The 16,200-nt window shown below is 37.2% G+C and overlaps 1 protein-coding gene across 4 annotated transcripts in view; it reads left to right on the top strand.

The window, feature by feature from the left end:
* Positions 1-16,200, top strand: part of HNRNPR (heterogeneous nuclear ribonucleoprotein R) — a 32,803-nt gene that overhangs the window by 613 nt on the left and 15,990 nt on the right. For 2 of the 4 annotated variants that reach the window (XM_010830025.1, XM_010830024.1), the window contains exons 2-5: positions 2,633-2,798; positions 5,044-5,162; positions 5,708-5,815; positions 7,495-7,608. In XM_010830025.1, the coding sequence (XP_010828327.1) occupies positions 2,642-2,798; positions 5,044-5,162; positions 5,708-5,815; positions 7,495-7,608 (498 nt within the window). In that variant the 5' untranslated portion in view covers positions 2,633-2,641. The remainder of the gene's footprint in view (positions 1-2,632; positions 2,799-5,043; positions 5,163-5,707; positions 5,816-7,494; positions 7,609-16,200) is intronic. The other 2 variants (XM_010830027.1, XM_010830026.1) reach the window with 1 other exon arrangement.

The following is a 16,200-nucleotide window of genomic DNA, read 5'->3' as shown; positions in this document are numbered from 1 at the left end:
TGAGGGCGGGATGCCAACCCGGGCGAGCCGAGCCGGGAGAAAACTTTTGTGTGAAGCAGAGGCCGAGAGGCCGGTGTGTGTAGGAAAAAGCCTCCGTTTCCCCTCCCCAGCCGCCCCCCACCCCCAGTTCTGCATGCTGCAAGTCGAGATTTGAAGGAAAAAATGACTACTAGAGGCCATGAAACTTAGGCTTCGAGCGGCGCCTAAGATACCGAAGTCTAAATGTCATAGGCGCACTCTTTTGGAAAGGCGATTCTCTTTTTCTTCTGCGATAGAAACCGTATTGCCAAAATTTTAAGACTCGAAGAAGCCACGGGGATCTTGAAGAGTTCAGCCCCTTCCACACTACCTGTTTCAGATTTTTTGCTGTCCTCCGGAGTCTAAATTTATGTCTCATGAGTCAGTCGTAGGATAAGGGCTTGACACTCCTAAGCCATGAGAGAACCGTTAGTTTTCATTTCATTGGATCTTTGAAAGCCGGTCTCTTAAAATGAGAAGAATTTTCACGAGATGTTCAGGGAAAAAAAAAAAAGTCAGGGAGGGGCTAGTGCCAGATTTCCCAAATCTCCCAGCAACCCTGATTTTAAATTTCTCCGTTTTGCAAAAAAAGTTTAGATCAAATAACATCAATCACATTAGTATATTTGCTGCATCCAGAAATATGGTTTGGCTGTGTGGCATTGAATTGACACGAGTTTTAAATGGTCTCATATGACATGAAAGTCTTTTTTTAAAATGAGCACATTATATTTGGTTTGAAGAGAGCTTTTTCCTTGATCTGGAAGGTTTTATTTTCTGGACTCCCTTAATAGTTGTACTTTTTTGTTAAAGTTTACAGACATTTTTTGAAAATTTCAACCAATTTCAGAATCAACTTGTAGAGAGCCTTTACAATGAATGGTAGTCATAAATATTTCTGTCTTGTACTTAATACACAACTTGTCTTTTGGCTTTACACATACTTTAAAAAAATACCACCTTAACAGATTTTCATTGAACTTTTCTGTTAAAAATTTGCTTTCTTTCCGTGATTGATAGTATTCCCAGGTGCATACCGCAAGGGTCTTGTGATACTGAGAACTTTTTGAGTTCTAGTGATCTATCTTATGGTCGTATTTGAGGGTGGGCGAGCCTGGAAAACAACTGTATGTTCCCAAAAATATTTTGGACTTGAATGCATCTTTATAGAAGTAGGTTGTACTAATCAGTAAACTATTCATCTTGCACTATAAGTAGTTTCTTTATCAAAAATGCCAGTTTTGACCGTTTTTGTCAGTTCATCAGAATTTGAGTTTTGCCTTGAGAAACATTTATCCACCCAGAGATTAACCACGGAGTCTGCCTCTATATAGACATTAGTGGGTTACTAAGTCTTAATGTTTCGTAATCATAAGAAGTTATAATACTGTTTATCTCATTTTCAGAGTAACAGTTTGTGCATTTTCCTCTCTTCCTGCTTTCTATTACCTGCTTCTCAGTCTTCCTTTTTCATTAACTTCAACTAAATATCAGTGGACTTTGAAGTTGTTTCAGGTCAGAAAAACTGCACCTGGTGCGTTTGCACAGTGTTTTGATAAGCAGTCTGGAAGTGTGGTTATCTTATGTATGGCTTTTAGTGCTTTTTAGGAAACTTGTATTTTCTTTATAGCTGTCTAGGTATCTTCAGTTTCATCAGGAAAAGTAGGCTTTTCCTTGAAATCCACCTTCATGTCTTTTATTTCAGCATTTGTTGCAATGTCTTTATTCTGCTGCTTACGATCTTCATCACATTATAATTTCACCACAGACAAATGCACTTTAATTCCCTATCTTTTGAGGAGCTAGTATAGAGACTGGCCTTGTATGGTTTTATTATTTAATCTCTCTTCAGGGATTTGATCCATTTCAGCATTACATAAAAGTTGAACACCCAAAATGATTTGGGTAGGTAAATCTGAGACATCTGACCTAAGTTTAAAAAGAAGCAACCTTAACTATAGCTCACTTTTTATTTTATGTGGACTTCAAGCAATCATTAGCTTTTAAACCTGGTCATTTTTTCTTTTAAATCTGTGAATGGGAATAGCAAATTAATTTTAGAACAAAAATTAATGTCAAGCTGTGTTTTTTAAGTTAGGTGGAGAAAACCCAAACCAGCAGCATGTTGAACTAGAGACAACAGGGCCTTTATTTCACACCTATGTTGGATTTGAAGCAGAGCTAGTAAAGTTTGAAAGTCCTTGAACCTTAAGTTGTCTGTGGGTGTTCATTCTGTTTTTAAATCAGACTTTTTAAAGTGTTTAAGAATTGAGAGCTGAGGGGCTTTTTAGGGTTTTGTGGTGATCTGTTGATAAGCTCATCAGGACACAACTGCTGCTTTTGTTAATTAGTGATTCTACCTTAAATAAATTCAAGCTTTTATCTAACCTAGTGTACATGAAGTTCCTTAAAGATGCAACACTTCCATGTACATTTCCCATGGTTTTACAGAATTATCTCAAATTTAGGTCAGATACATCAGAAAAGCCATCAGAAATAATATTTTGATAGAGGTTATTAGCAGCATGTATACAAATTAGATAAATCATGCATTGTCCTACAAACTAGTTATTTCTGGCTTAATGTAATATAGCTCCTGAATTTTTTCCAGCAGCATAATAAAATGGCTAATCAGGTGAATGGTAATGCGGTACAGTTAAAAGAAGAGGAAGAGCCAATGGATACTTCCAGTGTAAATCACACAGAGCACTACAAGACACTGATAGAGGCAGGCCTCCCTCAGAAGGTGGCAGAGAGACTTGATGAAATATTTCAGACAGGTATAATATACGTTTCTTGTTTCTGACTGGTTATGAAAGTGAGGGCAAACCACTTTGAATTTTACAGATTTTTTTAAGGTTAAATATTACTTATTGTTTCTGATCTATGTAGAGCCGAATGTTACTTTCCCTTCATTGAGGGCATATTGGGTTTGAGTTTGATATTCTTATTTCATTATTTTGAAGCCTTAGTGTTGAATATGCAGTCTGAGTTGTTTCAGAACAGTACATCAATTTGTCTTAGATTTACCATCAATTTAAAATGTGTTTCAGCATATCAAATTTTACATTTTTTTCTTAATCTAAATCAGTCGTCATTTTGCTTTTACTTTTCTACCTTTAGCTTCTTAAAGTGATTGTTAAAATAGCTTAGGTCTTATTAGGTGGCATAAAAGAGGACTAGTTTAGATGGTATTGTCTGCAACGATAATAAAATGTCAGACTCCTTGAGAGTTTGTGGCCTGTCCAGTTTGTGACAGACAGAGATCTACAACTCTCAGTAATTTGGAAGTGTTTGGTTTGTAACAGCTGTGTTTTTTTTTTTTAATCTAGAATCCCATGGTTAAGTGCTTAAGCAAATTTGAACATTTTAATATGGTGGTTGTAAGTGGTTTGAGGTTCTAAAGAGGGAGAGAAATATGTATACCATTAGAGAGCATTGTTCATAAATAAATATGTCCTCCCCCTTTGGGGCCATTAGATGGAAACGTTCTTCCTCTGTGTTTTGTGTGCCTGTCCAGATTCTGGGAGAGAAAATGGAATTGTCTCACAAACTGTGTCTTAAGTACTGTAGTAACAAATACCTGTTTTTTTGTCCTTATTTATTTATTTATTTTTAAATCCGAGAAGCTCAAGCTAAAGCTCATTTAGACACTAAAATGACTTCTCAGACTGACTCCTGGGTGATGGTCCCTCTGAAAATCAGTGCTCAGAAACTTTCTTTGATGTTCTGCCATAGAGAATTGGCAGTGATCTGCTTAGAGATGCTCTCTTGTAGAGTGTTTTGTTATTGATAAGAGGTTGATGGCTTGGGTGTAGGGTTGGATTGACAGAATGGATTGATGGGTATCTCTGAGTTGTGACTTTGGGTGGTGATATGGAATAGTCAAGTAAGGAAATGCCAGTTATTTTGGCATGCTCATTTTGAGCTCTTAAATCATGGCATCTTTTTTTTTTTTAAGTAACTTTGCAAGTGATACTATGGAATAAAGTTCTTTTTGGCTTTACCAAAATGGAGTCACTTTTGATGTTAGTTCTTATGGACTTGGGGCTTTTAATCTGCCAAATATTTCCATTTTATTTTGGATCAATTCTGAAATATATTCAGAAATATAAAATTTAACAGACTTAAATTATATTTAAACATAGTAGATGTTCTGTGTGCAGTTAAATATACTATATGTATATATAGAATGCAGTGCATATATTTTCTATATACTTTGCTTGTAAGTCCATAGTAAAGTCCTTTTAATGCCATTTGAAAAAAAAAATTGTCATTGTTGACAGTGTTGTTAATACTACAGCATCTTTTAAAATCTCAGAGTGACACTTGTGAAGAACAAAAAATGCCTTAAAATGTGACTTTTCGGAATTGATTAATCAAGCTGCACTTGCATTTATAGGAAAAATTTAAAATTTAATGTAAAATATGCCTTTCCACATTCTGACTGCAGCAAAGTAGACGCTCAAAACAAATGAAATTTCATTTTATCTTTGGTGCTAAGGAGGGAAAGCCTTTGACACTTTTTGAAGAGTGGGAAGAATTATTTAGCAAAAATAATTCATTTTTTCCCCCACTTCTTGGGTGGTTAGCAACAACTCCAGCAGTCCATATAATTTGCAGGTTGATTCTTGGGAAATACAGTGTTTTTTTGTTTTTTTTTTAACCACTCTAACATAATCAGAACTTACTATTTTAATGCTTAATCTGTAGTACAGTGTGTATGTACATCAGATTTAACTTCCAAGATTTAAACATTTTGGAGAGTGGGAAATGGGGTTAGAATTTTTGTGTGAAATGTGGGGATTGAAATTTATGTTTATAGGTATTAACATTGTGTCTTTTGTTTTCATATTTGTACTCTTGATCTTTCTATATAGTATTTGTATAGCTGACCTATATGCGTATAGTTGAATGAAAATGTAGTTAGTATTGAATAGAGCAATTCTTGATGAACATTGATAGCACAGTTTAGACTATCCTCTTTGTTGCAATAATGTTACCCGTTTTCAATTTAATTTTTAGGATTGGTAGCTTATGTCGATCTTGATGAAAGAGCAATTGATGCTCTCAGGGAATTTAATGAAGAAGGAGCTCTGTCTGTACTACAGCAGTTCAAGGAAAGTGACTTATCACATGTTCAGGTAAGGACATTATCCAGAAAAGTCTTTGAACAACTAATGATCTGAAATTATTTTACTATTACTTTTTTTCTGTGGATAAGTGGTATTTTTTATTTGTGACTACTACTGCTTCTTTAAAAAAAAGTTAGCGTAAAAAAATCTACATGGCAAAAAGTTTTCAGAAACACAAGTGTAAAGTAAAAGTCTCCCACTTCTTGTGACGTTTTTGGATTATGTGAAACTGTTTTGTTATCTTGGAGGAAAATAGATAGGAGGAATAGTTTCAGGACATCTGGCAAAAATAGCCCAGATACATTTAAACATCAGCAAATGGAAGACTATTTTGCCAGTGCTGAGGGTAAGCTCCCCGGAGGTCTTCTGTGTCTTAAGTGCTGTCAGTTCCAGTCTCTGGCACATAGCAACCACTCATCAAGTATTTGTTGAGTTAATAAATGAGTAAATATTTTGTTTAAATTCTGTTCTTCTGAAATTTAAATTTAATTGTATATTTGACCCTTCAACAATTCCTGGTAATTCTTTTTTATTGAATTACTTGGCTGTTCTAGAACAAAAGTGCATTTTTATGTGGAGTTATGAAGACCTACAGGCAAAGGGAGAAACAGGGGAGCAAGGTGCAAGAGTCCACGAAGGGACCTGATGAAGCAAAGATCAAGGTAAAACTTGACTTGGGTAGTTGTAATGAAATTAAATGTAATCATGAGATCAGATGCTCTAGAAATATTTATTTCTTTGGATGGGTCAGGTCTTGGTGGTCCACGAGGGATCTTCCTTGCAGGATGTGGGGTCTTACGTTGCGGCGCACGGGCTTCTCCGCAGTTGCAGTGCTCTGACATAGAGTGCATAATGCCTGGAGTGTAGGGGGATCAGTATAACTGTGAGCCATTATTGTTACTGTTGTTATTATTTAGATAAACTGAAAAGAAAATACAGGGCTTTTACTAGAAGACTAGTGAACCTCATATTTAGTTAAATGGATATTGGTGTTTTGCTGTAGTGATAGACTTTTCAATTTGAAATAATGTTGAAGTTTGTACAATTCTATCATGTTTTAGACAAGAACTACAACTTACAGTTTTTATTCCTTTGTACCTTTTTTTCCTCATGTGGAAAATGGCACACTCCCATTCTTATATCTTAAATAATAGGTGAGAACTTTATTTGCTATAATGGTTATTTTTTTTTTTAAACTTACTGCTGTTCATAGAATAGGTCTATGTTATTTCCCTAAAACTGGCTATCTGCTCTTGAGAAGGTGCATATTGTATATGTAATATGTGTATACTACATATTATACAAGTAATGGATAATATACATGTTTTGTGTCAATGGTAGAAGAATGGAGGATCTAAGATAACTGCTATCTCAGGGTTATCCAGCGATATTTTTTAAAACTTGAATTTGATGTCATCTAAAGTTTCTTGTTGCTCTAACGTTCTGTGGTTTTTAAAAACCTGGAGTGTAAAATCCTGCCATTCCTAGATGGATCGCCTTTCTTTTTTCCATTGTGTCCTTGTTCTGTAGGCCTTTCATATGAACACAAACCCTTAAGGGCAGGGACAGTATCTTCTTTTCTATGATTCCTCTTAATACCTCATATAGTGTTGTGAGGAAGGTTGGAAATCAGAAAACAGTTTATTTTTTGAAACCTGAGAGTATATTCATTTGGTAATTGCCAAGTATTTTGAGTCTGTGCTATATGAGAAATGGTCTGGTTCTTATGAAGCTTCTGGTGTAGGAGTACAAAACAACAGGATCAAACAAAATAAAATTTAAATGATTTGAGTACAATAGAAAGTCAGAATAGGATGATGTGAGAAACAGTAAATGAAAGAAGCTGCCTAAAAGAGCTAGGACTTGTGAGTTCTTCCTGTTTTTAAGGATAGAGAACATTTTATTTGAAAAGAATCACTTGTGGATGTAAGCATGGTATGTAAAGGGAACAAATAAGGAAAAAATCTGATGTAGAGGGGATATAAAAGGAGGCATACTATGGTATGTAGGTATGAACAGATAGCTTGGGGTCAGCTTACATCGAAGTGTTAGTAATCCTTCCACCTTTTTTCTTTTCTCATTAAAAATAGATGACGTGTGCTCAGAGACTTAATTTGCCTACAACTCTTTCCATGCTCTGGAAAGGAGAAGTAAAAGTCTATGTATGTGAGAAGAACTAGTGTGAATGCTGTGATTTTTTTTTTTTTTTCTTTTTTCTCCCTTGACTAAAATACCTAAAATGTTGGGGTACCTTTTGGAAAAGATTTCTATTTTGATTTGTGTGTGTGTTTGTATGATATTTCCCATTCAGGAACTGACAATCATGTCTGATTATCTTTAGGCCTTGCTTGAAAGGACCGGTTATACCTTGGATGTAACCACAGGACAGAGGAAGTATGGCGGCCCTCCCCCGGACAGTGTGTACTCTGGTGTGCAGCCTGGAATCGGAACCGAAGTGAGTGTTCTTCAGCCGTTTGCTGAAATCCTTCCAGTTTGTGAATATTTCTATCTATTGTATGATGGGGAAAATAACTTGGATTTTTTTCAAAGAGTAGCCATAACTTTTGTTTTGCTATTCATCTGTATTCTGCTGCCATCGTAAGCAGGGATAATCCTGTGAATGGTAGATACCTAAACACTTTGTAAAGGAATGTGTAGAGTTCTTGGAACTGGTAGCTAGAACTATGCAACTAGTGACACACCATTTTAGGTCCTTGGGATGAGGTTGTTAAGGAGAAGCAATTGCTTTATTCTGTTTTTCTTTTATGTCAAAATGGTGCTTGTCATCTCTCCTGACCCTCTCCTCCATCACATAGAAGATACTCAGTGTTTACAGAGAGATTTAGTGAAGGGAATGGGTTGCACAAAGGAAGGGTGTAGAATCAAAGGATGTAGGAAGGATTCTACATCAAAGGATGTAGAATCAAAAGGTTGAGCACATTGGTCTATACTTGAAAGAAGAGGGAGTCCCTTCTGCATCTGTGTGTTGATGAGGGTTTCTTCATATGCCTTTATGTTAGACTATTCTGACCCTTTAAATGGAGAGCACTGAATGCCAAGAGACAAGTCCCGTCATTGCAGGTCCCCTTTCTGATTTGATGCCTCCGTTGTCTTTTTAGTGCCTAGCAGGATGCCGGGAGTATAGGAGGACAGATAATTGGTGGTTATGGTTTTTTTTTTTGAATACTGTAATCATGACCTCATAACTTAAAATCAGATTAAATGATAATCTTACAGGATTTTCTTTAAAACAAAGTGAAGGGGGTAGATCCTTAAATGATAGTGTCAGTTAAAATATTTAGGTGGTATTATTATGTATCTCCTACTTATTAGAATTTTAAGAAATTCTGAAACTTTACTCAAACATTATCAGTGACACCCTTCTGAGTGCTGAAATTTAACTTTTGAGGCAGTCCAAAGCACAGATTGTTATTTCTAGTTTATGAGTATGTAAATAAAGACATCACCATTTAATGTAACTTTTTAGATCTATATCAGAGCTAATTTTAATTATGTTCTCTGTATGTAAATGTACATTTATTGGTTGTTGTTCCCTGAGCTTCTTTTATGCATTATTATAGTTAATTATTATAGTTATTCTGTTTCTTAATATTTAACATTATTAAAAGGACTCTAGGCCTTTTTATTTTTTGATACCTGAATCAGGTACATATACTTGTTTTTGAATTTCAAAAAACTACTGTAAATTACTTACTGCTCTATAATTATTGATAGAGTTGGGATTGGGACTCTAAGCCGTCTACATTCCTTATAGGAGAAAGTATCATTGAAACATAATATACTCACTGTTGTCCTCTTATTAATTCCCTGACACCATACTTAATGTTCTACTTATGTTGTGAACCCTTTCAAATCTACATTTATATTTTATTTTTAAAGAATATGGAGGGACTTCCCTGGTACTCCAGTGTAAGTTAAGGCTGTGCTCCCAGTGCAGGGGGCACGGGTTCAATCCCTGGTTGGGGAACTGAGATCTTCATGCCACATGGTGTGGCCAAAAGAATAATAAACAATATGGAAATATAACTCAGCTTTCTTACAGGGACTCCTGTACTATATGTATTTTTTTTCCTAATGGTTTTAAATTTGCACCTAAGCCCTCATGTAAACTGAATGAAAAATGGAATTGTTCCTTTGCCATTTTCTTGTTCCTGAGACAAGTTGAAACACCTCCAAGAGGGGAATACATTTTGAAAAAGTTATCAGTAGTATACCATTCATCATATGATATCCTTATCAGTTATTATTACACTTTCTTAGTTTCGTTTCTTTGACTGATTATAAAATCCTTAGAAATAAAAGTTATACAGTTTTGTTCTTCACAGTGCCCAATATAGCCTACTGTAAAATTGGTTGTATCTATTTTGTAATTAATCGAAATATTTTTTTTAGCCTGTTAGGTAGCTTCATTAATGAGCTCTTTAATGGAGACTTGTTTTATCTTTGCTCTGTGTAGATAAGGGACTGTGTGCTGCAGTCCATGGGGTCGCAAAGAGTCGGACACTACTGAGTGACTGAACTGAACTGAACTGATGTAGATAGGGAGGGATTTGCTAGTACTTTAAGATTTCACTGGAAGTTCTTCATTTAATAAACTGTTTTGAGTACCCAGTTAAAAACAAATCCTATGTTAAACGTAAAATTTGTTTCAATTCAGTTCAATACAGTCACTCAGTCAATATCCGACTCTTTGCGACCCCATGGACTGCAGCACGCCAGGCTTCCCTGACCATCACCAACTTCCGGGAGCTTGCCCAGTCTCATGTCCATTGAGTCAGTGACACCATCCAAACATCTCATCATTTAATTATTTTGACAAGTGTGTAAACTGAGTATTATGTTTCTAAGCATCACTTCAACCAACATGTATTTGGTGTACCTATATTCTGCCAGACCCTGCCTCAGTGCTGGTATTTATTTCTAGATAATCAACAATACATGGTCCTGCCTTTGAAGAGGAATCAGACACACACAGTCAGTCAGTTCAGTCACTCAGTCGTGTCCGACTCTTTGCGACCCCGTGAACTGCAGCACGCCAGCTCTCTGTCGGTCACCAACTCCCGGAGTTTCCTCAAACTCATGTCCATTGAGTCGGTGATGCCATCCAACCATCTTATCTTTGGTCCTCCCCTTTTCCTCCCACCTTCAATCTTTCCCAGTATCAGGGTCTTTTCCAATGAGTCAGTTCTTCACATCAGGTGGCCGAAGTATTGGAGTTTCAGCTTCAGCGTCCATAAATAATATTCAGGACTGATTTCCTTTAGGATTGACTGGTTTGATCTCTTGCAGATTTTATATTGCACTCCCTCTGTAGGAGAAGATGTGTTTTTCTGTATGTTATCATTATGTGCAGCAGATATGGTTGCAGCATAAATCCCTATATGAGATCACCAGCCTAAAGCACTCCTGGCAAGCAGTTTGTTGCAACAAAATTGCAGTGTAAAGTTTTGAATTCCTCACTTAAGTTCAGATTTCATGAGATTTGGCCCATACTTGTTGAAGATTAAAGTTTTGAAAATTAGGAGGGTTTTAATATATTGGGTTGATGATAGATTTAGTAAAGTGATTGGTTTTAATTGATACCACTTTTGATGCTCCAAGGTTTGGGGTTTTGTTCTTTTATGGCTCATTGCAGTTAGTAAAAACTACTACTGGCTCTTGATTGAGGAAGTTGAAATTAGGGTCAGTGCCTGATACTGACAGTATTGAAAGTAAGTTATGAGAAGACAATGAAGTTTTATCTTTGGATAAAATCTACTGTAAATTAACCCTATGGTGAATACTCATTAATGGACCTTGTTGCTAAGCATTGACCTTGAGATGAGAAATAAACAAGAATGTTAATACCAGTTTTGAAATGTATTTTTTTTAAGTGTGCCTTGGCTCTCAGACCTAGTATGGCTATAGTATTTTTGTATCCTTTTTTCCCTTTTTATTCCAGTTTTATTGAGAAATACTTGACATATAGCACTATGTAAGTTTAAGGTGTACAGCATAATGGTTTGACTTAAATACATCATGAAATGATGACCACAGTAAGTTTAGTAGGCATCCATCACCTCATAAAATTAAAGAAACAGAAAAATAATGGTTTTTCCTTGTGATGAGAACTCAGGATTTACTGTTAGCAACTTTGTTATATAGCATACAGCAGTGTTAATTATATTTATCATGTTGTACATTACATCCCTAGTTATAACTGGAAGTTTGTACCCTTCTTTAACTACTTTCATCCAGATCCTTCTCCTCCCAACCTTACCTCCGGTAACCACAAATTGATCTCTTTTGTGTGAGTTTGTTTCTCTCTTTGGTTTTGAAGTTCAGTTGACCTTGAACACTGCGTTAGTTCAGGTACAGCGCATAGTGATTGATACTTCTCTAGTTTCAAAGTGATCACCGTAAGTGTAGTCACTGTGTGTCACAGCACCTTTCTGTGCTTCAGCTGGTTTTGTAAAACTCTATTTCCTTGACAGAAATGTGATCTCCATGCAGATCATCTCTATATATTGGTAATAAACTCTGTATGTTGGACTTAACTCTCTGTTTTATTAGCTAGTTGAGGTGTTAAAAAGAAACAGGGTGTTTAACAGACCTATAAGTATGTGACTTTGTAACATTTGATTTGCATTATATATAAAGAAAAGCTGCTCTGTTTGCAAAAATAGCAAATAGAAGCCGGATATTGGAACGGCCATTGTAGATAATTGGAAGACACTGTTGATCTGCCTGGGTACTTCTGTCGATTGCTTCCAGAGTCTTCGGGGCTTCCTCTGTTACTGTTGAAGGAATCAGTGGGTAGACAACAGCCAAAACTTGTTCAAAACCTTAAAGTCTAATGAGTAAAGGAAGAACAGGTGTTAGGATATTCACTGGATTCTGTTGGTTCTGGTGGGGAGGGATAACCTGCACATGACCGCGCGTTTACTCTGGACAGCTCATATGGAGCCAGAATGGCTCAGGGATCAACACGGTAATAAAAGGAAAACATTCATATTACGTTTCAGTGCATTAAAAACTGAGCTTAAAAAGCTTTACAAAGAGGGATACTTAGTTTTTGAATACTATCTATTTTAAGCCTTTTAAAGTTCCTTTAAAGTCCTAAGTTAAATTGATCTTGAAATGAGACCATCTTCAGGTGGACTTCTAACATTCATATGATCATGTAGAGTACAAGGAGCTTACTGTTATGAATTCTTTCTAATCAATCAGTTGCTTTTCCTGAAAATACAAGATCTTTTCAAGTATGGTTAGTGAAGTAAACCTGAATGTTTCTGAAAATATATACACATGTTAAGAAAGTAGTATAGTAATTTGACACTTAGATTCCTCATTTATTTGTGTTCAACTGTATATTTTTTAAAATATTCGTTTGTTGATTTTTGTCTGCACCGGGTCTTAGTTGCAGCATGCAGTATCTTCCTTGTAGTGTGTAGGCTTTTCTCCAGTTGTGCACAGGCTCCATCCAGAGAGCTGACTCAGTAGTTGCTGCATGTGGTCTTGGGGAGCTTAGTTGCCTGACCAGGGATTGAACCCATGTCCCCTGCACTGGAAGGCGGATTCTTAACCACCAGGGAAGACCCTCGTGGGTGTTCTCACAGTGCCACTGTGTGTGCTGTCTTTGCTGTTGCATGCGTTTGTAATGGGCAGGGAGAGAATACAGATGGTGAATGGTGTAATTACGAAGCATCACTGCATTATAATAGAAACGATAGAAAGCGGAATTTACTTCCCAGGACAGTGTTAAAATATTCAAATAACAAATATTCTCAAATATAAAGATATTCTAACCAGGCTAGACTTAGGTGTGGCCAGAGCCTAGCAACACTAAAAAATATATTTCAGAATTAATACCAATTACTCTTGTGTTCACAACAAACTGTTTAAAATTCTTAAAGAGGTGGGAATACCAGACCACCTGACCTGCCTCCTGAAAAATCTGTATGCATGTCAAGAAGCAACAGTTAGAACTGGACATGGAACAACAGACTGGTTCCAAATAGGGAAAGGAGTATGTCAAGGCTGTGTATTGTCACCGTGCTTATTTAACTTACATGCAGAGTACATTGTGAGAAATGCTGGACTGGATGAAGCACAAGCTAGAATCAAGATAGCCAGGAGAAATATCAGTAATCTCAGATATGCAAATGACACCACCTTTATGGCAGAAAGCAAAGAAAAACTAAAGACCCTCTTGAGGAAAGTGAAAGAGGAGAGTGAAAAACTTGGCTTAAAACTCAGCATTCAGAAAGCTTAAGATCATGGCTTCTGGTCCCATCACTTCATGGCAAATAGATGGGGAAACAGTGAAACAGTGAGAGACTTTATTGTTTTTGGGCTTCAAAATCACTCTGGATGCTGACTGCAGGCATGAAATTAAAAGACCGTTGCTCCTTGGAAGAAAAGCTCTGACCAACCTAGACAGCATGTTAAAAAGCAGAGACATTACTTTGCCAACAGAAGTCCGTCTAGTCAAAGCTTTGATTTTTCCAGTAGTCATGTATGGATGTGAGAGTTGGACTATAAAGAAAGCTGAGGGTTGAAGAATTGATGCTTTTGAACTGTGGTGTTGGAGAAGACTCTTGAGAGTCCCTTGTTCTGCAAGGAGATCCAACCAGTCCATCCTCAAGGAAATCAGTTCTGAATATTCATTGAAAGGACGGATGCTAAAGCTCCAATACTTTGGCCACCTGATGTGAAAAACTGACTCCTTGGAAAAGACCGTGATGCTGGGAAAGATTGAAGGCAGGAAAAGAAGGGGACAACAGCAGCTAAGATGGTTGGATGGTATCACCGACTCAGTGGACTTGAGTTTGAGTAAGCTCTGGGAGTTGGTGATGGACAGGGAGGCCTGGCATGCTGCAGTCCGTGGTGTCTCAAAGAGTCGAACACAGCTGAGCGACTGAACTAAACTACTCTTGTGTATTTTTTGTCTCAGGATGCCTTTTATCAGTAGTGTGTGTGTATGTGTGTGTGTTTAAGTGCTGTGCCCTGTTAATCAGTGCTAATATATAGAGTTGTGAATGCTATAGGGTGATACAACTGAAACTAATGAGAAGTGGTCAGATTCTGGATAATTTGAGTGCGTATCTTAACAAGATTTATTGATGAAGTGGATACGAAGACATGAGAGAAAGGAGCAGAGGATGGCTTTAAGTCTTAGGACCTGAGCAGTTAGAAGGATGTAGTTGCCACTTACTAAAATGAGGAAGGCTGTAAAGAAGAGCAGATTAGCAGGATTGAAAGGTAGTAGTTCAGCCTTGGACATGTATGAGTTAGAGGTCTCTTTGTCATCCAAATGGAGCTGTTGAGTGAGCCGTTACTTACGTGAGCTTGGAGTTCATAGGAGAGTTTTGACTGGTGATCATAAATATGGGAGGCATAAGTATCTAAGATGATGGTGTTTTCAAACCATGTTTGGATGTGGTCACCATGGAAGTGTATATAGCTAGAGAAAATTTTTAAGATCTGATTCCTTCAGCACTTCAACATTTAGAGAGATGGGGAGATGAGAAGGAACTAGCAAAGGGGACTAAGAAGAAGGAGGCAATGAAGGGGCTTCCCTGGTACTCCAGGGGTTAAGAATCCGCCTTCCAGTGCAGGGGGTTGGGTGTGATCCCTAGTCTCAGAACTAGGATCCCCACATGCTGAGGAGGGCTACTGAGTCTGTGCACTCTGGAGCCTGAGTGCCGAAACAAAGACTCAATGCAGCCAATAAATAAATTTTTAAAAGAGAGCCAATGAGATAAGAAAAACCAGGAGTGTGGTGTCCCAGAGGTCAAGTGAAGAAAGTATTCGCAGAAGGAAGGTCAGTTGTATTAAACTTCCCAAGTAAGATGAGGACTAAGAATTGACATTTGATTATGATAGCATAAATGTTGTTAGTGACTTTGACTGGAGTGGTGACAAAAGCCACATTGGAAAAGATTCAAGAGACTAAGGAGATGAGCAAATTTGAGGCATTAAGAATATTATAGCTCTTCTGAGCAGTTTTGCTACAAAGGGTAGCAGAGAAATGGGACAATACTTAGAAGGTTTATAGTCAGGATATATTTTTGTTTTAATTGAAATTTTAAAGAAAAGGGACTTCCCAGGTGCTCCGGTGCCTAAGACTCTGCATTTCCAGTGCGCGGGGCTTGGGTTCAGTCCCTGGTCAGGGAACTATTAAATCCCACATGCTGCAACTGAGAGTCTGCCTGCCGTAACTAAGACCATGCATAGCCAAATAAATAAATATTAAAAAAAAAATTTAAGGGGGGAGATTGTAATATACTATGTGCTGATGGGAATGATCCATGTATAAAGGAGGAAATTGATGATAAAATTGTTGTCAGACCAAGAGTCCTTGAGTAGGACAGAAGGGAGGGCATCTAGCGTATAAGTCACAGTACGAGATAGATGTTCATACATGTATTTACTCAAAGATGAGCAACTGTTATGACCCTGGCACTGCATTCAGTACTGGGAATAAAATGAGCAACACGATGTGGGCTCTCTGCTTACATGGAAGCTGAATGCTTTTGCTGATGTTACTCTCAGATGAGAATCTTGAGACTTGCTGATTTAGAAACTTGTTCACCGTAACTGGAATGTAGATTTGAATCCAACATAGCTTAAAACTCACTGTTCCTCACATTCTGCCTGCCTTTAAGCTTTCACCCTGCTACACCAAGCCACTGTCATCTCTTGCCCTGTTAACCTGACTGGTCAGCCTGTTTTTCTTTACGATCCACTTTCTACCCTGCTGCTTCTACCCTACTGCCAGTCTTATTTCTTTTAGGACATAAATAATACCTGGTTATTTGTCTGCTCAAGAGTCCTCTTAACATCTTTCTAACATGTTTGGAATAAAACTCTTAAACTTCTAACTGTGGTTTAACTTAATCTGGTCCGCATTTTCTCTTTCTCATCACTGTCTCCTGTGTGGACCTTTTATTTAATCACTGGCCTATTTGCTGTTCGTCAGATATATCAGTTGTACTCGGTATCTTTTTGTACTTGTTCTATCCCCGTGGAATGCCCTTTCCTC

Source organism: Bison bison, unplaced genomic scaffold (assembly GCF_000754665.1).
Source record: "Bison bison bison isolate TAMUID 2011002044 unplaced genomic scaffold, Bison_UMD1.0 scf7180017864516, whole genome shotgun sequence".
In the NCBI taxonomy this organism is placed as follows: Eukaryota; Metazoa; Chordata; class Mammalia; order Artiodactyla; family Bovidae; genus Bison; species Bison bison.
The sequence above is the reverse complement of the archived record's forward strand: the minus strand, read 5'-3'. Positions and strand labels throughout refer to the sequence as shown.